This window comes from Pongo abelii, chromosome 7, assembly GCF_028885655.2.
Source record: "Pongo abelii isolate AG06213 chromosome 7, NHGRI_mPonAbe1-v2.0_pri, whole genome shotgun sequence".
Lineage (NCBI taxonomy): Eukaryota > Metazoa > Chordata > Mammalia > Primates > Hominidae > Pongo > Pongo abelii.
Window position 1 is genome coordinate 11,233,525 of NC_071992.2, and position 24,711 is coordinate 11,258,235.

The 24,711-nt window shown below is 38.5% G+C and overlaps 1 protein-coding gene across 1 annotated transcript in view; it reads right to left on the minus strand.

The window, feature by feature from the left end:
• Positions 1–24,158, minus strand: part of MTMR9 (myotubularin related protein 9) — a 40,743-nt gene extending 16,585 nt beyond the window's left edge. Inside the window, exons 1-5 of the mRNA XM_002818807.5 lie at positions 22,572–24,158; positions 12,814–12,922; positions 7,772–7,897; positions 2,882–3,055; positions 1,499–1,716 (exon numbers count right to left, since the gene is read on the minus strand). Coding sequence (XP_002818853.3) covers positions 1,499–1,716; positions 2,882–3,055; positions 7,772–7,897; positions 12,814–12,922; positions 22,572–22,753 — 809 coding nt within the window. The 5' untranslated portion in view covers positions 22,754–24,158. The remainder of the gene's footprint in view (positions 1–1,498; positions 1,717–2,881; positions 3,056–7,771; positions 7,898–12,813; positions 12,923–22,571) is intronic.
• Between the last annotated feature and the right edge of the window lie 553 nt (positions 24,159–24,711).

Genomic DNA, 24,711 nt, shown 5'->3' on the forward strand with positions numbered 1-24,711 from the left:
AAAACACATAACCTGATTAAAGAATGGGCAAGACCTGAATAGACATTTCTCAAAAGAAGACATACAAATGGCCAATAGGTATTTGAAAAAAAAAAATGCTCTGCATCACTCATCATCAGAGAAATGAAATTCAAAACCACAATGAGATATCACCTCACCCCTGTTAGAATGGCTATTACTAAAAAGACAAGATTTAACAAGTGTTGTCGAGAATATGGACAAAAGGGAACCCTGTACAATGCTGGTGGGAATGTAAATTAGTATGGCCACTGTGGAAAACAGTATGGAGGCTCCTCAAAAAATTAAAGATGAAACTGCGATAAGATCCAGTAATCCCACTTCTGGGTAAATATTTTGAATATCTGAAATGAAATCAGGATCTCAAAGAGGTATCTGCATTCCCATGTTCACTGCAGTACTGTTCACAATAGTCAATATATGGATTCAACCTAAATGCCTGTCAATGGATGAATGGATTAAGAAAATGTGGCACAATACACAATAAAATACTATTCAGCCTTAAAAAAGAGGGTAGGCCAGACACAGCGGCTCATGCCTGCAATTCTGGCACTTTGGGGGACCGAGGCAGGCAGATCACTTGAGGTCAAGAATTCAAGACCAGCCTGGCCAACATGGCAAAACCCAGTCTCTGCTAAAAATACAAAAACTAGCCAGGTGTGGTAGCAGGCACCTGTAGTCCCAGCTACTTGGGAAGCTGAGACAGGAGAATCACTTCTACCTGGGAGGCAGAGATTGCAGTGAGCTGGGATCGTGCCACTGCACTCCAGCCTGGCTGACAGAGCAAGACTCCGTCTCAAAAAAATAAAATAAAAATAAAAAAGAGGGGAAACCTGTCATTTGCAATAGCATGGATGAACCTGGATGACATCATGCTATATGAAATACGCCAGGCACCCATGCACAGAAAGATAAACACTGCATGAACTCACTTATATGTGGAATCTAAACAAGTTAAATTCATAGAAACAGAGAGTAGAATGGTGGTTGCCAGAGGAAGAGAAAGTGGCAGGAGGGGTCGGGGTAGGAGGGACACAGATATGGGGAGATGTTGATCAAAGGTTACAAAGTTTCACTTAGGAGGAATTAGTTCTGTAGGTCTATTGTACAGCATGGTAACTGTAGTTAAAAATAATATATTGTATGCTTGAAAACTGCTAAGAGAATAGATATTAAATGTTCTCACCATCCAAAAAAATGATAACTACGCGAGGTGATAGGTTAATTCACTTAATTTAATCAGTTCACAATGTATATGTATACCAAAATAGCACAGTGCACATCACAAATACATATAATTTTTATTTGTCAATCAAACCTTAATAGAGCTGACCAAAAAAATGAGAAGATGGCTAGCCAACCATTGACCCTAAATTAATGCAGAGGTTAATTTGAGCACTTGTGATTTTCAAATGGCTAAGGGCTTACCCACTATAATTCGCTTCTAATAAGAGTCCTTACTATCTTTGGAATCTTTTACCTCTCAATGGACTTATGAATTCGCCTCCACTGGGGATAATGAGCTTCTTGTTCAAAGCCACCTCCTTTGGCTCTAGCTTGCTGAGCCACGTTCAGGGATCGGGTGTCAATGATGTAGCCACGCTTTCCAGCCCTGAGGGTAGCATTTATCAGCTTTTCGTCTTCCTTGCACCTCCTCCCATTTGTGCCAGTGAGTGGCTGACCACTTCGCATAATTACCTAGAAGCACAATAAAGCTGAAACTTCAACAGCAGTTGCTTTTAAAGTTTCTGAAAACAGAAAGAAATTAGCTAGATTAAGAGTATCTCAAAAACAATTGTGTTACACTCTGGAGATGGATTTGATCCACAAACAAAGAAATATTTGCATGTATTGACAATAGTTAATAACTAAAAGATAAGCCTTAAGCTTTTACACAATTTCTCTGTCTCAAAATACTGTCACATAATAAATTATATCACCTCTTTAAGATAAAATATTCCAGTTTATTTAGTGTGTGAATCAAATACCTGTAGACCTGGCCCTGTAATAAAGACAATAATGGCCTATGAGCCAGTAAACCTTGACTTCAACTAAACGTACACAGAGTTGGCAGGTTTTAACAAGAATTATAAGAAGTAAAGGCACCAGTGGCAAAATTTAAAAGTTCAAACACTGTTCTCATTGTTTGGGAAATCATTTTGAATACCTCAGAAGCTGACTGTCTATTATTTATTCTCCAATGGCCTCTACCATCCTTTTCAGGATTTAACTACTTGTTTCTAAAAACTACCCTACCAACTATTTATCTGGAAATGTTTACTTTTGAAACTTTTCTCTAGAAATCAGTGTCTATTATACTAATCTCTTCCCTGGTGAATGGTTTAGAGTTCTTTCAAGAGACCACCATTACAAGGTAGTTATCTTAACTCCTTGTTTAATCCTGACTTCAGTGTTTACTAGAGTTGTGACTAAATGACATGAGCATCACTCTTTTCACCTTTGAAAATAAATACGTCTGGTCCACCTTTCACATGGAAAGTTGTTAAGAAAAATTCAAGTATTTTACCATTATTCTGAGCAGAGAAATTTCTCATTTTTCTACCAGAAGAATGTTGCTGTAAGCATTAAATAAACACTAGTTTCCTTTGTATAGTGTCCTGGAAATAAAGCTATCAGGGCTTTTATACGGCTGAGCAGGATCATGGAAAGAATTCAGCATCACATCCTCACCACAGAAAACACCCTACTCCTGATTCCCTAAAGCTTACATGAAGGAAGCCCTTGTGGTGGAGACCTGGACAATCATTTCAGTGAACAGACAGATAGAAAAAGGGACCATTTCTATGAAAAGATCCCCAACCCAAGCCTTTCAGTACATCAAGCAGTAGTGCTGTGCACTTACCATCCCATTTTTTTTGTGATAATAGCTTAGTACTGGGAAGCGCCCTCCATGTCGAAATGTAGCTACCTTCCGAAGAGTTTCATCATCAATGGATTTGGGCACTGTGACAATTGGTGGGTAAGAGGGACAGACAGCAAATTCCTTATTGACATAGCTTAGCCTCCATTCACTGGTCTGAAAAACACAAAATACTTCAAAGCTAAGCAACTATCTCAATATCACAAAATTATCTGAGAAATTTTAAAAGACCTTAGAGGTCAACTTTCACCGATGAAGAAGCCATTTCTCAGGAATTTAACAGGAGGATCTCTAGCTTATATGTAAGTAGCTGCAGAGAAAAGGAGCTCTATGGTTCAGGGCCAGCTTCCTGCATTGCTAGGTATCACCAGTTCCTAGAAAGTGCTTTCTCACACTGAGCAAAACTTGTTGCTCTGTAGCTCCCTCTATTGGTTTTTACTGCACTTTCAGACAACACGGTACAAGTTCCCTATTTTACACGGTATCCCATCAAATGTTTGAAAGACAGCTGTTCCTCCTTAGTGTTCCATTCTCCAAGTTAAATATATTAAGCACGTCCACAATTATCATGGCCAACATCATCCCACTTCTTCCTTTTCTGGGTCCCATTTAGTTTGTTAATGATCCTCTTAAAGCACAAGTAAGACTGTAAGACTCCAGATAATGCATCCCCAGAACAAATGAGAACACAGCTACTATCTATATCAAGTCCTTTGTTCCTTTATTTTAAAAAAGGTAAAAAATGTACTAAGATTGGTAACACCTTTCTTAAAACAGTAACAACTCAATACTAAGGAAGGTTAAGCTTAGGAGTCAATGAAATAATTTCAAACTGAATAAACTAAGGACTAAAAGTATACAATATAAAACTATCAAATGACAACTTATTTTAAACATCAGAACTGAAAACAGCTTGAAGACTGTCAAAAGGTTTTACAATAAAAAAAAAAAATCAAATTATATGTAAATTTCAGTATGTTCCGTATATCTAAGTTGGCCTAACCATGGGTTACAATAGCAGGAAGATAAAGCTAAAAAGTATGTTAGATGTACTAACAGACAAGATTATTACTTTTAAAAAATGCTTTTATAAGATACAGTATCACATTTTTAATTAAATTTTTTCACTTTTCAAAGTGATTTATGTTACCAGTTTAAAAACATAGTTTCTAGGCTGGGCACAGTGGTTCACACCTATCATCCCTGCACTTTGGGAGGCCAAAGCAGGCAAACTGCTTGAGTCCAGGAGTTCAAGACCAGCCAGAGCAACATGGCCAAACCCCAACTCCACTAAAAATGCAAAAATTGGTCAGGCACAGTGGCACACACTTGTAGTTCCAGCTACTTAGGATGCTGAGGTGAAAGAATCACAGGAGCCCAGGAAGTCGAGGCCGCAGTGAGCTGTGATAGCGCCACTGCACTCCAGCCTGGGCAACTGGAGTGAGATTCGGTTTTAAAAAATAATAAATTAATTAATTTTAAAAAACACAGTTTCTAAAGATTTATTATTTTTTTAAAAATGTAGTTATCTGTTCCTTGCTAGTCCATCCCAATTTGCTTTCCCCAAAGGCAATCATTTTCAACATTTTTAGCTTTTTTGGTGTTTACCTTTACATTTCTAAACAACATGATAATACTGTTATTTCTTGAATTTTCACTATGATATATTATTTATTGATTTCCTACTCTGGAGAATGACAGGGCTCTCCATTAATCTGCAATGCCGCTTCTGTTAGTCCAAATGTACTGTGCTCTCTATCCTGTCCCACTTGTCCACTTTAGTAACTCCTATAGCTTTTAAAATAAGTTTGGTGTCTAGTAGGCCAAGTCTCTTCCTCTCACCTTTTTGCTCTTCAAAGAGTAACTTGGCTCCTCTTGGTCTTTTGGTCTTCCGTGTAACTTTTATCAAATTCAATGTAAAAACCAACTGGGGTTTTTATTAAGATTGTATTGACTTTATAAATCGGAGGGAATGAGTTACATCTTTAGAATATTCAGTCTCTCTATCCGTAAGTATATTGTCTCTCCATTTGTTTAAGCTTTTAAAATTTTTTCCACAAATTTTTATAATTCTCTCAATAAAGGTCTTACTATCTTTTCTTAGATATATTCCTAGAAACCCAATAATCTTTGTTGCATTTTAACTGCATCTCTTCAAAATTGTGTTTGGTGTAGAGAAATGCCTATGATCTCAAGATTCTTTCCTTTTCCTATGTAGACAAGCATATAATCAATAAATATTGACAATTTTTCTACCTTCATTTCAATCCCTATACCCTGTATTTTTCCTTCTTGTCTTATTGAGCTGACTAGGAGTAGTGATAATGGACATCCTTGCCTCATTCTTGAACTTAGAATGATACAAGATTTGCTTTCGTTATGTTTTTGGTTTTGGTAGCCCCCCTTTATAAGATTAAATAAGTTTCCTTCAAATCCAACTCTAAGAGCTTTTATCATGAATAGATATTGATCAAATTTTTTTCCTCTGTTAATCTAACACCATGCAGGTCATTTGTCTTTTAACTTTGTGGTATTTTCTTTGCTTTATTGTTCAGTAGCTGAACAACAACATGTCTAAAGATTTTTTTATTATCTTGTATGGTATTTGCTGGGATACGTCAACTTAAGGGTTCAATAACTTTTATTGATTCTGGAGAATTATCAACCATTATGTATTTGAATTTGAATATTGTCTTTCTTTCTTCTATCATCATTTTTTTTTTTTTTGGTCTTCTTCTTCTTTTTTTTTTTTTTTTTTTTGGAGACAGGGTCTTGCTCTCTCACCCAGGCTGGAGTGCAGCGGCATGATCACTGCTCACTGCAACCTCAACCTTCTGGGCTCAAGCAATTCTCCCACCTCAGACCCCCAAGTAACTGGGACCACAGACACACGACATCACACCTAGCTAAATTTTTTCACAGAGATGGGGTTTCGCCATGTTGCCTAGGCTGGTCTCAAACTCTCTGAGCTCAAGTGACCTGCCTGCCTCAGCCTCCTGAAGTGCTAGGATTATAGTTGTGAACCACCATACCCAGCCCCTATCATCTTTTATCCTAAACTCCCATGTAATAAATATTGGATCTTCTTCCTTTATTATGCATGCACGTGTCTAACCTCTGTTTTTCCATCTTCCTTCTCTGTTCCGTATTCTGAGTAATTATTTCAGATCTATATTCCAAATCACTTATTTTCTCCTTAGCTGTTTCTAATCAGCTACTTAACCTTTGCATTAGATTATTCTTTTATCTTCTTCTTAGTCAACTTTATTGAGACAAAACTTATAAAAAATAAACTGAATCCATTTTGACTACCCAATTTCATGGGTCTTGACGGTTATATACACCTGTGTAACACCCAATACTAGGAAATCACTAACCTGCTTTCAGTCACTTTTGGTGTCATATCTAAGAAATCTCTGCCTAACTGAAGGTCATAAAGATTTTCTCCTGTGCTTTCTTAAAGAGGTTTGATAGTTTTAGTTCTCATGTTTAGTTCTATAATACATTTTAGTTAATTTTTGTGGATGATATGAGGTAAGGGTCTAGGTTTATCTTTTTTACATATGGATATCCAATTGTTCCAATACTATTGGTTGAAAAAGCTATCCTTTCCCAATTGAATTGTATTGGTACTTTCGTCAACAATCAACTGACCATTAAGGGGAAGGTTTATTTCTGTACCCTGTATTCTGTTCCATTGGTCTGTATGTCTTTCCTTACAGCAATACCATACTCTCTTGATTACTGTGGCTTTACAGTAATCAAGTGTTTTCTCAAAGCTGTTTTGACTTTCCATATAAACTTATATATTTAAATTTGCATTTCCATAAAATTTGTATCATTTTGTCCATTTCTACAAAAACATCTATTAGAATTTTAACAGGGATTGCACTGACTCTACAGATCAATTTAGGGAGAACTGCCACTTTAATGAGCCAAATCCAGCCTGCTGCTTGTTTCTGCAAATAAAGTTTATTAGAACATAGCACCACCCATTCATTGATGTCTCATCTGATTGCTTTTTTCATGCAACAACAGCAGAGTTCAGTAGTTACAATAGAGACCACATGACCTGCAAAGCTTAAAATATCTACTATCTAATGGTCTTTCACAAAAGTCAGCCAACCACTAACCTTAACCATATTGTCTTCCAACAGATGTACACAGTATATTTCTCCTTTTATTTAGATCTCTTGCAACTTCTTCCAACAATGTTTTGTGTCTTTCGGTGTACAGATCTTGAATTTCTTTTGTTAAATTTATTCCTAAATATTTTATTCATTGTCAGATTGGTTGGTGCCAATTCAATTTGTTTTTGTATACTGATCTTATATCAACCAACTTTGCCAAACTTACTTATTCTAGTTATTTTATTGCTTTCTGCTCTTATTTTTATTATTTTTTCTTTCTAGTTACTTTGCTTTTTTTTTCTAGCTTCTTAAATTGGTGCTTAGGTCAATAATTTTAGACTTTTCTTTCTTTTCTAGTAAAAATTTTAAAGCTGTAAGTTTATCTCTAAACACTGCCTTAGCTATCTGTATTCCACAAATTTCAATATGTTACATTACCATTATCATTCAGTTCAAAATGTTTTCCAATTTCTTTGACACGCAAATTATTTACAAGTGTTCTGTTTAATTTAGAAATACTTGGGGGTATTCCTAGATATCTTAGTATTACTGATTATTAATCTAATTCCTTTGTGATCAGAGATCATACTCTGTATGGCTTCAATCCTTTTAAATATATTAAGATTAGGAATGGATAAGTCAACTTCACCTTATTACTCTTCAAAAGAAGTGATCATTTTCACAAGTCAAATAAGGTATTGGGTTACTTCTCATAATCCACAGTTCTCAAAAGTTAACTCACAGCTGAGGAAAAGAGTTCAAATTCTTGCTCAGGAAGGAAGGAATGCCAGCCATCTTCTATCACTTCAAACATAGGACGGTAAAAGAAAGGGTACATCAGAGTGATGGAGTCCAGAGTAGACAATGCCTGGAGACAAAAGAAAAGAAAGACAAAAAAGAAACACCCACAATTGGAAACATATTCTAACTGACAAATTAGTATTAAGCAAACATGGTCTAATAATGATGGGCATCCAGTATGTTTCTCTAACATTGTGTTTATCACTAGATACAATTAGAGTCTTATGGAAGCTGATTTCTTTGCTTCTAGTATCTAACAAGGCATCTGACACATAACACATACTCAAAAGTGTTGACAGGATGAAAAAAAAAAACAAAAAAATGTGCATACCAATTCTAGAAGAAAAATCAAATAATACCTCTTGACATCACTTAATAAAGCTTAATAAAAAGGTCTAAGTATTTCTGGGGATCAGTTTTTGGCTAGTCAGTAAGGTCTTGGCTCAAAATCCAGTTATTACCTAAATAAACTTATGTAAATTATTTGAAATCAGGGTGGGTTAGTAACTGTAAAAAAGGATGATACAGCTTAGAGGTCTACAGTCAGGTGGGAATCAGAATGCCGGACTGAAATTCCAAATCCTAGCAGTGCAGTAGGAAAGTCATGTAACCACTCTATGCCTGTTTCCTCAACTGTAAAATGGGGGAAATAACATACCTACTTCATAGCGTTGTTGAAGCATTAAGAGAGATAATGTGTGTAATAGGCTTAGAACAGTGTCTGGCACATAATAAAATCTAAAGTAATTCCCGCTTTTTTTTTGAGACAGAGTTTTGCTCTTGTCACCCAGGCTAGAATGGTGCGATCTCGGCTCACTGCAGCCTCCGCCTCCCGGGTTCAAGCGATTCTCCTTCCTCAGCCTCCTGAGTAGCTGGGATTAGTATTACAGATTATTAATCTAATTCCTTTGTGATCAGAGATCATATTCTGTATGGCTTCAATCCTTTTAAATATATTAAGATTAGGAATGGATAAGTCAACTTCACCCTATTACTCTTCAAAAGAAGTGATCATTTTCACAAGTCAAATAAGGTACTGGGTTACTCAGGTACCTGAGTACAGGTGCCTGCCACCACACCCAGCTAATTTTTTTGTATTTTTAGTAGAGATGGGGTTTCACCATGTTGGCCAGGCCGGTCTTGAACTCCTGACCTCAGGTGATCTGCCTGCCTCAGCCCCTCAAAGTGCTGGGATTACAGGCGTGAGCCACCACACCTGGCCAATTTCAGCTATGACATGCTCTACATATGTAGAAATTCCATCAATGTTCATTTCCTCTCATCCTAGACTGGTATATGCCATTTGGTCATGTATCATCATATTTTCATGCTGCAGGGATCCATTCTCAAATGGGGGCAATAACTCTATCATCCCCAAATGGGCCTATATTTACCTGGAGCACTTGAATCCTGGAAAACAGACATAGGAAAACCTGAGTAGATGGCAGGAACAGACAGAAGAACAGTCTCTATCACCGGGCAGATTCACCCTTCTGACAGGGGGATTATGGAAAAAAGTATTTCTATGAGTGGAGGTTGGTGGGGGGGGGGGGGGGCAGGGCGGCGGGGAAAGGATACCATATCAATTAGCATAATTCAAACTGCAGGAATGATGGAGACATTCACCTGGACAGGAGAAGGAGGCCCAACAGCAATGCTCAGAATGCATTTATCTCCCTCCAGGTCAGAGGAAGATCAGGCATGCAAAAGGATAGGCCCATGACTACTCAATAGTAGACTGGACATATAGCTCAGCAGTTTAGCAAAAACATCTCCATCCAAAGTTATTTTTCTATCCATCTATAAATCATGAAACCTTCTCTCCTACCTCATAAAACAAAATATAGAGAAGCATGGCTGAATAATCCATTATCCATATAAATATACATATATTTTTTTCCTACATCTATATTGTCTTTGGCTGCCAATCACATCAAACAGAAGCAAAACAGCCAGTGTCCATGTCTGACATAACTCAGGGCTACCATCAATCAGAACCACCACTATTTTAAATGCAAGTCAGCAACCACTCTGACAGGCAATAAGCACTCATATTTCATCTTGAGATCTTATGTCACTAGAAAGAGGTCTTTTCCTTTAAACACATTAATGCCGAGAGAACTGAAAACATTTCAGTTCCAAAGGCAGGTGAAACACAGAAAAAAAGCTTCACCAACTTATTGCTACAATTTAGAGAATGGAGCACTTGCCAGCTATTCTTCCAATGGGATTCTACGTGTGGCAGCAGAATATATTTGAGTATATGGACTCCTAATTACAAAGGACAGCTCAGCTATGCTATATGAAAAATTCAATTATTACTCATAAATCGTGTCCAGATGTATTCGGGGAAGGGTGGAGGGCTAGCAGGAGGGATTGTGTGCCAGGAAAAGGACAGAGGACAGGTTCGCTATGTTAATTACTGTGCTGTAAGAACATTTAACAGAGCATTCATTTTCTGAGGTCAAATGAGCTCATAATTTATGGCTTCTTTTCAGTCCTAAGGGCTTCTATATAATGAGTCAGTTTCTAAAGAGCTTTAAAATATATACAGCTACTTAAACAACTGATCAGTGTCAGTAAGTGGGTAGCACACTTCCCCTTTCTCTTCACCACTGTGCCTCACCACAGGCAGCATCTCTGACACCAACCAGCCAGTCATCTTACAGATCAATTGTCATAAAGGAATAAGAAAAACGAAGACTGGTCGGTGAAAATCCAATCTCTTAACTGAAAAAAAAAAAACACAAAACCCACAAACACACACATGCTCAAAGGAAGTGGGTAATGTTCCTCTGCCCAAATGCCCAAATAGTGGGACATTATTTCAATTTAACAGTCTATAAACTACATGCATTCTCATTCAACTTAACAAATTACATCAAATCAACATCATGCATGACTTCCAAATGACGGATGTGTAAGACAAACAGTTCAGTTCATCTTCTCATTTCCTTAAGTAAAATTCAACAAAGGCAGGAAGAAATGTGTTATGTACCATTTACTTAGCACTATAACAGTTTTTCCTCTATTTCTCTATTCCTGTTTTAAAAATCACTAAAATCCTACTTCTAGATTTTTAAGACTTTCTACCCATTTTTAATAGCTAAGCTGATAGCATTTTTTGGACACAAAGTCCAGATTAGTTACACAAACATGGAAAAAAAAATCAATGTTCCTATAGTAGTCTAGAAAGTACTATAAACCTAAAATTAATTGATATAATTTAGTGGCAATAATTTAAAATAAGGCAATTTAAAATTTCAGTGTACATCAAAATAGTTGGTTAGAATGGAAAGAAAACAGTGTGAGCTCTTCCATTTAAACTAACCAAGTAAAATTTCTATTATTTGTAATCTGAACCAATATTCAATATTGTTTATATAAAGCAAACACACCCTGTCTTAAGCTAATTGATACGTGAAAATTCAGATTACTAAAAACAAACAAAAAACTATAATCACTGGTGATAGTTACTTGCTTTAGAAAAGAAATAACTTTTTAAAAGTCTTACCACATACATCCATAACAATGGAATATTACTGAGCCTTAAAAAGTCAGAATTTACAACACAGATGAACTGTGAGGATATTATGCTAAGCGAAAAAAACCAGTCACAAAAAGACAAATACTATGTGCTATGATTCTACTTATATGAGATACCTATAGTAGTCAAATTCAGAGAAACAGAAAGTAGAATGGGGGTTCTCAGGAGCTGGAGAGAGGGGAAAATGGGTTGTTGTTTAACACAGAGTTTCGATTTTGCAAGATGAAAAAGTCCTGGAGATCTGCTGCACAACAATGTGAATAAAGTTTTATACCCTACTAAACTGTACACTTAAAAACGGTTAAGACTGTAAATCTTATGTTAGGTGTTTTCTAACCACAATTTTTTTAAAAAAGCATCACCATAAAATTATAGTAAGTAATGATAGAGGACCCTCAAATGGTGGCTGCTATTTACCAAGTATTATACTAAGCATTCTACACACATCAACTAATAAAATTCTCACAACAGCCCTAAAAGATAGGTACTATTATCCTTGATTTATAAAAAGTAGAAAACAAATCAGAGAGATGTTAAGTACTTTACCAATGGTCACAAGCTACCATGTGGTAAAATCAAGAATCAAACTGTGCTATTGTTCAATAATATACTAATACATGTAATAATGTATATATATATATATGTAATAATATGGTAAAATAATATTGTAATTAATATTTCTATTCAAATTTTTAGAACTGTATTTATTACAAAAGATATACTAGTATATTCAAGAAGAAACAATTTCACTTCTAGCTGCTAACCTGGTAGAGAAGTGAACAGTGCACTGGTTAACTCACTAGTGGTCTGCAGTGTCTCTAAGGAACTCTGTAGAGGGCAGGTGGGAATAGTCGAGTCAATGAGGGCTTCTAGGTCCCCCCAATCTCTACCTACTCACTGTAATGTGACTAAAAGCAATTCTAACTGTATCTATTTTATTGGTTTACAATTCCATATAAGATTTTACTTGAACAAACCTCAAGTAAAGGAAAGAAAAAGAAGTTTACAGTCTTTGGCACAGAGATTTGTATAGTGAACATAAAATATCAAGCAAAACTTTAAAATTTCTCCCAAGAACCTCTTCTAATGGTTTCCCCAAATAAGAACTCATACACACTCAAGTGAAACAGTATCTGTTATTTAACCAATATGAACTCGTGGAAATTCCATAAAGCCATCGGAAATGCAATTCCATGGAATTCCAAGCAACTCATGGAATTGAGCTACTCATAAAATGAGTAACACCAGACACTGCTGGAAGTCAAGAAAGTCCCATTACACTCATATAACAACGAACCAGGGTGAGGCTTTTCCTATCAGTCCTCAGTATTTGAGTCAGAGAACATGACTAAATTATCTAACGAAGAAATGGAAGAGCTACACTGAGTCATAATATAAAATTATGTCTCATTAGATTTTGCTTCCAAAATACTTACCTCAATGGAACTGGCTATATTCAAGCATTCCTCCATTCCAGGAATATCCAACTGAATAATTCGAAAATCTTTACATTTTATGATGATGGTACCCAGTGATCCCACAAATCTGTAAGAAATTGCAAATCATGTTTAGGAACACATACATTACTAACTTTAAATACATTATTTCTTTCAAAAGAGAATATAGTTGTAGTTACCATCTATATTAACTTGTTTCTCCTCAATTAGTCTAATTAAGGAAGAAGCAAGGCTGCATCATTAAAATGTGAGCCATACATTACTTACAATATATGTCTTTTTTTAATTTCAAATATATAAAGTAATTCACATTAAGCTGTTTCGATGGAGATTATTTGGGGCCTTATTTCAAAGAATAGGGAAAAGATCTGTAACTAATGTGTTAAGTGTTTGTAGAGAGATATTTCTGGAACATAGGAAAACAGTTCACTTCAGATTTCCCTTACTTCCAAGTGATACATATTATGTATCAATTTATAAAAAGCAAAAGGGCTGGGTGCCGTGGCTCACGCCTGTAATCCCAGCACTTCGGGAGGCCAAGGCGGGTGGATCACGAGGTCAGGAGATCGAGACCATCCTGGCTAACACAGTGAAATTCTGTCTCTGTTAAAAATACAAAAAATTAGCTGGGCGTAGTGGCACGCAGCTACTCAGGAGGCTGAGGCAAGAGAATTGCTTGAACCCGGGAGACAGAGGTTGCAGTGAGCCGAGACTGAGCCACTGCACTCCAGCCTGGGTGACAGAGTTGAGACTCTGTCTCAAAAAAAAAAAAAAAAAGTGAAAGTATTTAACAAAATCTAACATCCATTTCTGATTTAAAAACATGAAAAACCAAAAATTTCTCAGCAAACTTCAAACAGAAGGGAACTTCCTCAACCTGATAAGGGCATTTACAAAAAACCCCACAGAAAAACCCCTAAATCTAATAGCACACTTAACAGTAAAGGATTGAACTATTTCTCTCTAAAATCATGAATAACACAAAGATGTTCACTCTCACTACTTCTTTTCAACATTGCACTCAAGGTTATAACTAGTGCAGTAAGGTAAAAAGAATAAAAAAAGATTAAAAAAGAAGTAAAACTACCTTTATTTGCAGATGACGATTGTGTAAATGTACCCAGAATTTTCTTTTTATTGTCAATTCTTCCCCAAATTCACCCAGTGATACAACATAATTCCAAACAAAATCACAGCAGAATTTTATGTAGAAACTGAAAAGGTGATTCTAAAATTCATATGGAAATGCAAATGTCTTCAAACAGCCAAAACAACTTTGAATAAGAACAAAGTGGTATGGCTAACACTACATAATTTCAAGGCTTACTATAAAGCTACAGTAATTAAGACAGTGTGAAAATGACATGATGATAAACAGATCAACTGAACAGAAAAAAAGAGTCCAGAAATAGATCCACTTACACGTGAAAAAGACACAAAGACAATTCAATTGAAGACAGGTCAGTCTTTTCAACAAATGGTGCTGGAACAAATGGATAGCTTTTTTTTTTTAAAGAATTTGAATCTCTAATCACGAACCATACACGAAAACTAACTCAAAATGGGATCTTTTACCTAAATGTAAAACCTAAAGCTATAAAACTGCTAGAAGAAAACATGACAGAAAATATTTGTGACCTTAGGTGAGGCAATGGTTTCTTAGATAAGACACTAAAATCCCAATCTATAAAAGAACAAACTGACAAATTGGACATGTTCAAAATGTAAAATGTCTGCTCTTTGAAACACAGGGTTAAAGAGCTGAAAAGGTAAGCCACGGGGCATTCCTGTAGGCTGTTGAGGACTTCATCAACAGGCTACACTAAATTTATTGTTAAAATGTTTCTTTCTTCAACAATAAATTAACCTCACCTTACTGTAACTTTTTTACTTTATAAACTTTTTAATCTCTAACGTTTTGCCTCTTTTGTAATAACACTAAGCTGAAAATACAAACACACCATACAGCTGTACAAAAATATTTTCCTTCTTTATATCCTCATTCTATAAGCTTTTTCCGATTAAAAAATTTTTTTTGGTAAACTTTCTTGTTAAAACCTAAGAAACAAACACACACACTAGCCTAGGCCTACACAGGGTCGGGATCATCAATGTCACTGTCTTCCATCTCCACATCTTGCCCCACTGGAAGGTCTTCAGGGGAAATATTAATAACATACATGAACCTGTCATTTCCTATGATGATAATGCCTTCTTCTGGATAATTCTTGAAGGACTTGCCGGAGGCTGTTTTACAGTTAACATTCTTTTTAGAAGTAAAAGGAGTATACTCTAAAATAACAATAACAAGTATCATATAGTAAATACACAAACCAGTAACAAAGTCGTTTATGATCATTTATAAATATTATGTGATGTATGCAATTGTATGTCCTATGTTGTTGTGTAACTGGCAGCCCAGATTTGTTGTTTATACCGGCATCACCACAAACACAATGTCACTGGGCAAGAGAAACTTTTCAGGTCCATTATAATCTTATGGGACTACCATCACATATATAATAAATCACATGACTGTGTATGTATATACAAACATACACTCTCAAAACTCAATAAGAAAGCAAATAATCCATTACAAATGGGCAAAATATATGGATGGTCACTTAGCAAAAAAAAGACATAGGGATGGCAAATAAGCATATGAAAAGATGCCCTACACCAATAGTCATAAGGGAAATGCAAATTTAAGCCACAATAAGACACCACTTAACATCTATTGGAATTGCTAAAATTTAAGACAGACCATAGCAAATGCTGACAAGAATGTGGAGGAACTAGAACTCTCACACACTGCTCATAGGAATGTAGAACTGTAGGTACAAGCACTTTGGAAAACAGTTGGGGCAGCTTCTTAAAAAGTAAAATACCTACATCTGATCCAGCCATTCCACTGGAAAGTAAATGGCTTGCCACCCAAGAGAAAAGAAAACACATGTTCATTCAAAGACTTGCATAAGAATATTAATAACAACTTTATTTAATAGCCTCAAATTGGAAACCCACATTTCCATCACCAGGTGAATAAATGAACTATGGAATACTACACAATGGACACTTGGTACTCAGCGATAAAAAGAATGAACTATTGATATATACAACATGGACAAATCTCAAAAGAGAGTACTGCATGATTTATGATGTACTGACATAAATTTCTAGATAATGCAAACTCATCTGTGACTACTTGGAAAAGAAAAGAAAGAAGGGATTATGAAAGGGCACCAGAAAACTTATGGGGGTGATAAATTCATTATCTTGAACTTATGGTGACAGTTTCAGGGTGTGTACATACATCAACACACATCAAAGTTTACACTTCAAATATATATAGTGTGTTATATGTCGACTGTACCTCAATAAAGCTGTTTTAAAAATCACTGTCATTCTGCTTCAGCTGGAAGTGAAAGACACACAACAACCAAATTGTCAGTAAAAAAACAAAAAAAAATATACAAGACATATGGTTATTCTCTTGTAAATTTCCATATCATCTATGCTTGTCATACTAACTCATTTTGTAAGGTGAATTTTGTTTTGTTAATCTGGCAGGTTTTATTTAGTTGCTATAAAGTATAATGAATGACTAAAGGAGTTGAAAATAATTGTTACTTTATGTCAGAATAAATATGCTATAAACTATTAAGGTATTCTCCATTCATTTATTCAATGTTTCTAGTCAGTTACTTATAGAACAGTGGGCCAAGAAAAACATGTTTTAAAAGCATAAGAGCTCCACAAAATTCCTATAATTCACATCAATTGTGAGATTCAGTTATATTTTATCATTTTCTTTTTATTTTCCCATCCATACCCTGTATACATCCCTATTATAGCATTTAAAATGCTTTATTAAACTTTCTAGTTTATATGGTTATTTCTTATAATGGTTCGTAGATTTTTCAGGTAGAAGCCATATTTGATTAATTTCTATATCCTCAGTTCCTAGTACAGCACCTAGCATATACACCTTCTTAAAGTTCCACTAAGGGACTTAAAGGAAGATTTGAATAAATAATGTAATATTGTTCATGGATGTCAAGATGTCAATTTGACTCCAATTAATCTATAAATCCAAAACAATTCATTTTTTAAAAATCCTACGAAAATTGTATAAAGTCTGTGGTCTAGTTAATAGTACTGCACCAGTGTCAATGTCCTAATTTTGTCCTCATTTTGATTACACTACAGTTATAAAACATGTCAACGCCAGGGGAAGCTGAGTGGACGATTCTAAAACCTCTATGTGCAATTTTTGCAACTGCCTGTGAGTCTTCAATTATTATTAAAGACTTTTAAAAATCCCATGAATATAGCAAGTTTTCCAAAATTGCATGGAAATATAAAGGTCAAAACATAGTTGTCAACTTTAAAAAAAAAAAAAAAAAGAAAGCGGGGCAACCAGCACTATCTGATTTTCGGACACATCACAAAGCCACAGAAGGAAAGAGAATATGATGATGACAAAAGAACAGATTAATGAACCAATGGATTACGACAGAGAGCTCAGAAATAGACCCATATATATAGGATAACTTGACATAAACCAGCCAAGGCTGGGTTGTCAGGTGATGGGATTAAGAAAACTGGCTTGCTCTATGGAGAAAAATAGGTTCTTATCACACTTGAAACAAAGATAGAAACCAAATTAAAGACCTAAAAATGAACAGTAAAACTATGAAGCTATTATGGAAGAAAATGCAGGAGAACATCCTGGTGATTTGGGGACAGGAAAGGAGTTCTTAAGACAAGCCACACACCATAAAGCAAAACATTGGCAAGTTTTGCATTAAAAGTAAAGATTTCTATTCAACAAAGGACACCACAGAAAAAAATAACAGATGGGTGACACACTAGAAAACATTCATAATGCCTAAATGAAGAATGAATACCCACAAAGTATACAAGGAACCCATGCAAATCAACATGAGAAAGACAACAAACCCAATGTTTAAAAGTAGACCACAGAAATTAGGCAATTCACAGAAAGGAAAAAAAAATTTAAGTATATTGCCCACAAGCATATACAAAGATAATTAAACTCACTAATAATTAATGAAATTCAAATTAAAACAAAGCAATAACTTTCACAATCTTCAGACTGGAAAAATTAGAAAGACAATACCAAATGTTGGTAAGAAAGTGGAGAAGAGGTACCCTCTCCTGCACCATCATGGGAAGGCAATCTGCAATTGTCATTCTGGAAAGCAATTAGTTTGTGAAATGAGATACGCACCTACTTTACGGCTCCATCCCATCCTAGGGGCAGTCTCAGAGGAATTATGGCACAAGACTATATAAAGGGACATGAATGAGTATGTTTACCATAGTTGGTTGTGATAGCTGGGAGTTGGAAGTTACCTAAAAGGTCTGTTAAGGAAGCTCTTGTAGATACTTTAGAATTCTATGCTGCTGTCAGAAGCAGTGAAATGGTTGTACGCACAGCAATATGAAGAGATCTTGAAAGAGTATTGCGTCAAAATATTAAGAAGCAGAACAAGATCTACAACATAATCAAGGTTAGGCAAATTAAACTCACACATGAATGTGTGCACAGAGCCACACACAACAGTGTTATCTATTTTATCGCAACAACTAAGATGGTTGCCTACAGGGATTGTGGATGAGGCGGGAAATGGGAGTGAAAATTAGGACGAAGAAAATCAACAACAGAGGAAACCTTTTAAGGAATCAATCATGAAAATGATGACTCATCAACTGAGTAGTATTAACTCAATTTTCTGAGGTCCATTAAAAAAAAACAGGTATAACTGTAAAACTTGTATACAACCCTGCATGTTGAAAGGATCAAATAAAATGATGTAAGCGATATATATGAAAGTATTCCACAGACTTGTAAGGCATTATTCAAACATAAGTTTCTACGAGGTTAAGTAGTTTGCCCAAAGGCACTTGTCTAGTAAGACGCAGAACCGAAGGAGTCATCCTTAACGACTTTCTCACCTCATTTACAATTCACTAGCAAGGCAAGGCAGCTCCACTTTCAAAAACACATCCCAAATCAGATTCCTTATGACTACACTACTGTTTTTTGTTTGTTTGTTTGTTTTGAGACAGAGTCTCACTCTGTCACCCAGGCTGGAGTTCAGTGGCACAATCTCGGTTCACTGCAACCTCAGCCTCCCAGGGTGAAGTGATTCTCCTGCCTCAGCCTCCTGAGTAGCTGGGATCAGAGATGTGAGCCACCAAACCCAGCTATTTTCTGTATTTTCAGTAGAGATGAGGTTTCACCATACTGGCCAGGCTGGTGACAAACTCCTGACCTCAGGTGATCTGCCCGCCTCGGCCTCCCAAAGTGCTGGGATTACAGGCGTGAGCCACCGTGCCCAGCCTACCATCACCTTTTATGTGAACTACTCTACTCTCCTAGCTGGGCCTGCTGCTTCCAGTCTTGCCCCTGTACAGTTTATTTTCTGCCAGCAGCCAGAATTGCCTTCTGAAACGTCTATCAGCTGCTGCTTCCTAGCTTTCACCTCTCCAAGGGCGCCCATGAAAACCATTACAGTGGCCTGCAGGCCCTCCACGGTCTGGCCACTGCTTATCCCTCCAGCCAGTCTCTACCATCGACCCCACTGCTTATCCCTCCAGCCAGTCTCTACCATCGACCCCACTGCTTATCCCTCCAGCCAGTCTCTACCATCGACTTTCTGTACCCTCTGTTCCCTGCCCTGCAGCCACACTGGCCTCTTCGCTCTTCTCTGCACATGCCAAGCACGTTCCCTGTCTCAAGTCTTTGTATTCGCTGTTCCATCTGGCTGGAATGCTCTTCCCCCAGATACTCACATGTCTAGCTTCCTCATTTCATTCCCGTCTCCAGTCAGATGTCACCTGCCTTCTCTGAAATCCTTTCTAAAGAAACTGCCTCTCGGTGCTCTTTATCCTCTCTTCTTCCGTTATTTTCCTTCCTGGCACTTATTACCTGACATCACTTTACATATATATATATAAAAAATAAATATATAATATATTATATATAATAAATATAAATATATATAATAAATATGACAGAATACAGGACATATACCAGCACCAGTAAATGGTGAGGACTGGCTGGTAAAAAGTGTTCATGAAAGGAAGTGCAAGAAGGGCTTGTTGAAAGAAATGGCAAGAAATAAATATATATATTTATTATATATATTTATTTCTGGACTTCCTTGATTGTCCATCTCCCTGGCTAGTACCTAAGCACCTTGTCTTAGTCACCACTGCAGCCACACAGCTCAGACAGTGCACATGGAAAACAGGTGGATGTAATGATTTCTTGAAAGCAGCAATTTAACAAACTCTGATCTGATGCCTCCCCTACGCTCTTTCCACTACACCACGCTGCTTCCCAGGAAAATGTGTGGACAGTTCGTCATTCTCTCTTAACAGATTCAAAGGTCCATGGTTTATCTGCTTCTTCTTCATCTACTACAAAGCACAGCACCTTGTAAATGCAAGGTACACAGGAGGAAACGAATGAGCGCAAAGTAACCACGATAAAAGGTAAATAAGAAAGGAAAGGCAGTTGATGCTCATGGAGAAAACTACTCATTTGTATTCAACGGCATCACTGACCATTCAGCGGTCAATCCTTCTTTTATTTCCTAGGCGTCTATATGCCCAAGCCACAGTTAGGCGTTTCGAAGGAGATAAAAATGAATTCCAGTTGTGGAATTAACAGAAGAATCTGTGAAGGAGATAGCAGTCGAAATGGTTAAACTGAATACTCATAGATGGGTAACAGGCTCATTGCCTGTGAACTCCTGAAAGACAAGAACTGTAATATATTTTATTTATCTTGGTGTCTTAAATGCCTCATAAAATGTCCAGAACATAAAGGCACTTGGCAAATGTTTAACAAACTTGAGAGAGGCAAGGCATTCCAGCAGAAGGAAGAAGTCAATAAAATACACAGATGACAGAATACAGGACATATACCAGCACCAGCAAATGGTGAGGACTGGCTGGTAAAAAGCGTTCATGAAAGGAAGTGCAAGAAGGGCTCGTTAAAAGAAACGGCAAGAAATAAAGTGAGAAAGTAGGCTAGGTCCGGGACACAGAATGCCATGAATGACTGAGGGGTTTAGATTTTCAATGAGAGACCACTGAAGACTTTTGTTTTTTTTTGAGATGGAGTTTTGTTCTTGTTGCAAAGGAAGGAGTGCAGTGGCCCGATCTCTGCTCACTGCAACCTCTGCCTTCAAGGTTCAAGCGATTCTTCAGCCTCAGCCTCCTGAGTAGCTGGGATTACAGGCACCTGCCACCACGCCCGGTTAATTTTTTGTATTTTTAGTAGAGACGGGGTTTCATCATGTTGGTCAGGCTGGTCTCAAACTCCTGATCTCAGGTGATCCGCTCACCTCGGCCTCCCAAAGTGCTGGGATTACAGGCGTGAGCCACCGTGCCCGGCCCACTGAAGACTTTATACAGCAAAACGTGGCTTGAGAAGACTAATAAGAGCCCCCTGCTCATATCAATCAATCTACCACTGCTTCACCCAAATTGCCTGCAATTCTACCACTAGAAATTATTATTTTAGGCCAGGCGCAGTGGCTCACGCCTGTAACCCCAGAACTGTGGGAGGCCGAGGCAGGAGGACTGCGAGGTCAGGAGTTCAAGACCAGCCTGGTCAATATGGTGAAACCCCATCTCTACCAAAAAATACAAAAATTAGCCCGGTGTGGTGGCGAGCGCCTGTAATCCCAGCTACTCGCGAGGCTGAGACAGAAGAATCGCTAGAACCTGGGAGGTGGAGGTTGCAGTGAGCCGAGATTGGCCACTGCACTCCAGTCTGGGCAACACAGTGAGATTTCGTCTCAAAAAAAAAGAAAGAAAGAAAGAAAGAAATTATTATTTTAAGGCATATCCTCTCTAGGAATCTTCCTAATATCCAAATTATCCTGTGAGGCAATAGAAAATGTTGTCGTCATTCATTTATACTTCTGTGTAAAACGGATAATCAGTTTGCCCTCTCCTGGCTAGCGAGAAGCCACTAAGGAGACGGGAATTTTGAATGCAGATGAAAGTTTAACTTTTTGACTTCGAGGCACTGCCTTGGAAAGATAAAGTCTGGAGTACAAAAAGAAAAAAGAGGTTAATTGGTCCATGCCTTTCCTTGAGAGCCAACCCTGTTCTTTCAGCAAGCAGAATTGAGTAAAGATGAAGAGAAGACATCAGAATCTCCCTTAGTGAGAATTAAATTGATGACCCAGAAGGTAAGAAATAAGAAATACGATAAAGTGAACATTTTTCAGAAATAAAAAAATGGTTCTGTGGCATGTAGACACTCATAACTTTATAATCTGTTTAGTTTTCCTCAAAAATGGTAAAGACTTTACCTAAATCACATCCAATCACAACTTCATGAACTGTGATTGACAATACCGATTCAAGGAATACGATGGGGCAAGAAGCAGCAGCAATTTATAAAGACAATGCCGAAAATCCACCCACATGGTGTTACGAACCAGAAATGATCATCAGGATGGTACCAGCCACACGATAACCCTGAGAACTCCATCCAGGTTTAATGGAAACCGGGTCCTCCATCTGGACGGGTTTCAGCTTGGTAAATCCTGATTCTAGGCCACAGAGGGCTCACATTGCCTGCCAGCTGGGCGGCAGGCTGCGCGGAAAACGCCAGGAAGTGTTTCCCGGGGCGCCCACAGGGGACCCCCGGCTCCCTGCGGAGCTGGGGTGGGGCAGGCACTCACCGCTTGTCGATGGCGTCGATGTTTGAATGGAGGAGCCACAGCTCCTCCGTGTTGTCCTGCCGGGAGGACAGGATCAAGTGGTGGCCCGTCAGGCACAGGGTGCCCTCGACAGCCGGGTAGAAAGGCCGGTGCAGCACCACATTGTCCACCCGCGGGGTCTTAATCAGCTCCGCAAACTCCATGCTCCCCCCGCGGCCGGAGCCAGGGAACCGAGCCCGGGAGGTGCGAGGCGGTTACCCCGCCGCAGGGAGAGTAGCGGAAACACCCGGCGCGGGGCTGGCCCGGGGGGCGGGGGCGGGCCGGGCGGTGAGGCTGGGCCCGCCCCAGGCTGGGTGGGCGCGGCGAGGCCTACAGCCGCCGGCACCGGCCGCGGGGAGACAGGGGCTGGGGCTGGGGCTGGGCTAGGCCCAAGCGCCTCTCCCGCACCTCCCGGTTCCCCAGGCCCAGGACTGGGCCACAGAGAACCCCTCTCCACAGGCCCAAGGACCGCCGCTGCCGCTGGGCTCCGGGTCCCGCGTGGGCAAGCGGAGGGCAGTAGGAGGAGGCCACTTCAGGACCCGCTTCCACGCCCTGTTCGCTAGGGACTCCTGGCGGAAGTGGCTACTCACTGCTGGAGCCCACAGCAACTCCGGGCGGAAGCAGCAGGTCTCGAAACTCGGAAGACGCGGAAGTCGCAGCCGGAAGTTGGTCCTCGCTAGGTCCTCTGGAAATGCCTCCGGAAACACAGCCAGACCAGAAGATTTGTGTTCCTACGAGAAAAAAAGCTTGTCTTTGCCTTCACGCCCCCCCGCTGCCCTTCTTACCCACCTACAAATATTCCTTATCAGAAGAGGCCCGGGAAGAGGGGATGACGGGAGGAGGTCCTTGTCTTGCCTTCCTCCGCTTGAGTAGTATCCCCTCCAGAAGCTCTTCAGAGCGTGGGGCTTCTGTAAATTTTGATAATTGTTATGCATTAGCCTGAAGAGATGGCAATTATGGGATGGAGGCGATGACTGTGACCTTAGGGAATCCTCCAGGGGTCAGGGAGGGACACAGGGCCACTCCACAGACTACCCGAGAGCGCCGCGCCACAAGATGTAACCTGGAGCAAGAAAGAAGAAAAACAGGAATACCTGTGAGAGGAACCCAAGTAGATGTAGGTGCAGTGCACAGAAGAGCAAGTCACTTGACTTGCTGGCGGCCACCCAGTTAATCTGCAGCAGAGCCTGGACTTCAGTCTGCCTCTGTGAAACCCAGCGAATGGGTGCGTTGGTCACCACCGCACAGCCTCCCCGTCAGACACCCACGTTTTGCCAAAAATTTATTCAAATAATTACTCCTTTGCTTGTTCCTTTCCCACCGCCCACTTCTGACATTTTTATTCAAAAGTAGGAAATAGAAGAGAAATATGTTTGAGTGCTGGTCTGCTGTTACTGCATTGACCTTTTAAATCCTCACCATCTAGTACCTAAGCACAGCGAGTTGGACAAACTCTCACAGTATTCACAAAGTAAATTGCCACAAACTCATCAGCTCATCCAACACTTGTTCAAGCTTTTGATTTTACCCTTCTTAAAATGTACCCTTCTTAAAATAAACCATAAACCACTTTATAGACTTGTTTTAAGTGAGATACGTAAATGTCTACCAACTTTCCTTGGTGTCTTTGTTGCATAGTTACTGTAGACTGGATAATAGTTGCCATTTTTTATATTTTTGCAGTTTAACTGCTTTCGTCCAAATAGATGGAATCACTTCCTTTGTAATATGTGAAGTGTTTTAATTCATTTTTCTAACTAGCATTCCTGACAGCATAGGTGTCCACTCCCTGAAGTTCCCATTCTATAGAACAAAATAGCAAATAAGTATTTTTTTGTTCTATAATGGTCACCCAGTATACACAGGGAAACCCAGTATATACCCAGTATACACAGGGACCATGCATACTGGGAATCAGCTTCATTTTCCAACAGAGCTTCGCTTTACCCCTCTAGCAATTAATAGATTCTGGGTATTTATTGAGAACATTAAATTTAATGCAAAGACTGTTAAATACCACCAGCTCAGCTCTGGCAAAGGACTGTTGGCTTTGTTTATCTCCCATCTTCATCCAGATATACTGCCATCCCAATCCCAGCCCCATCTTGGGTCCTTAAAAAAA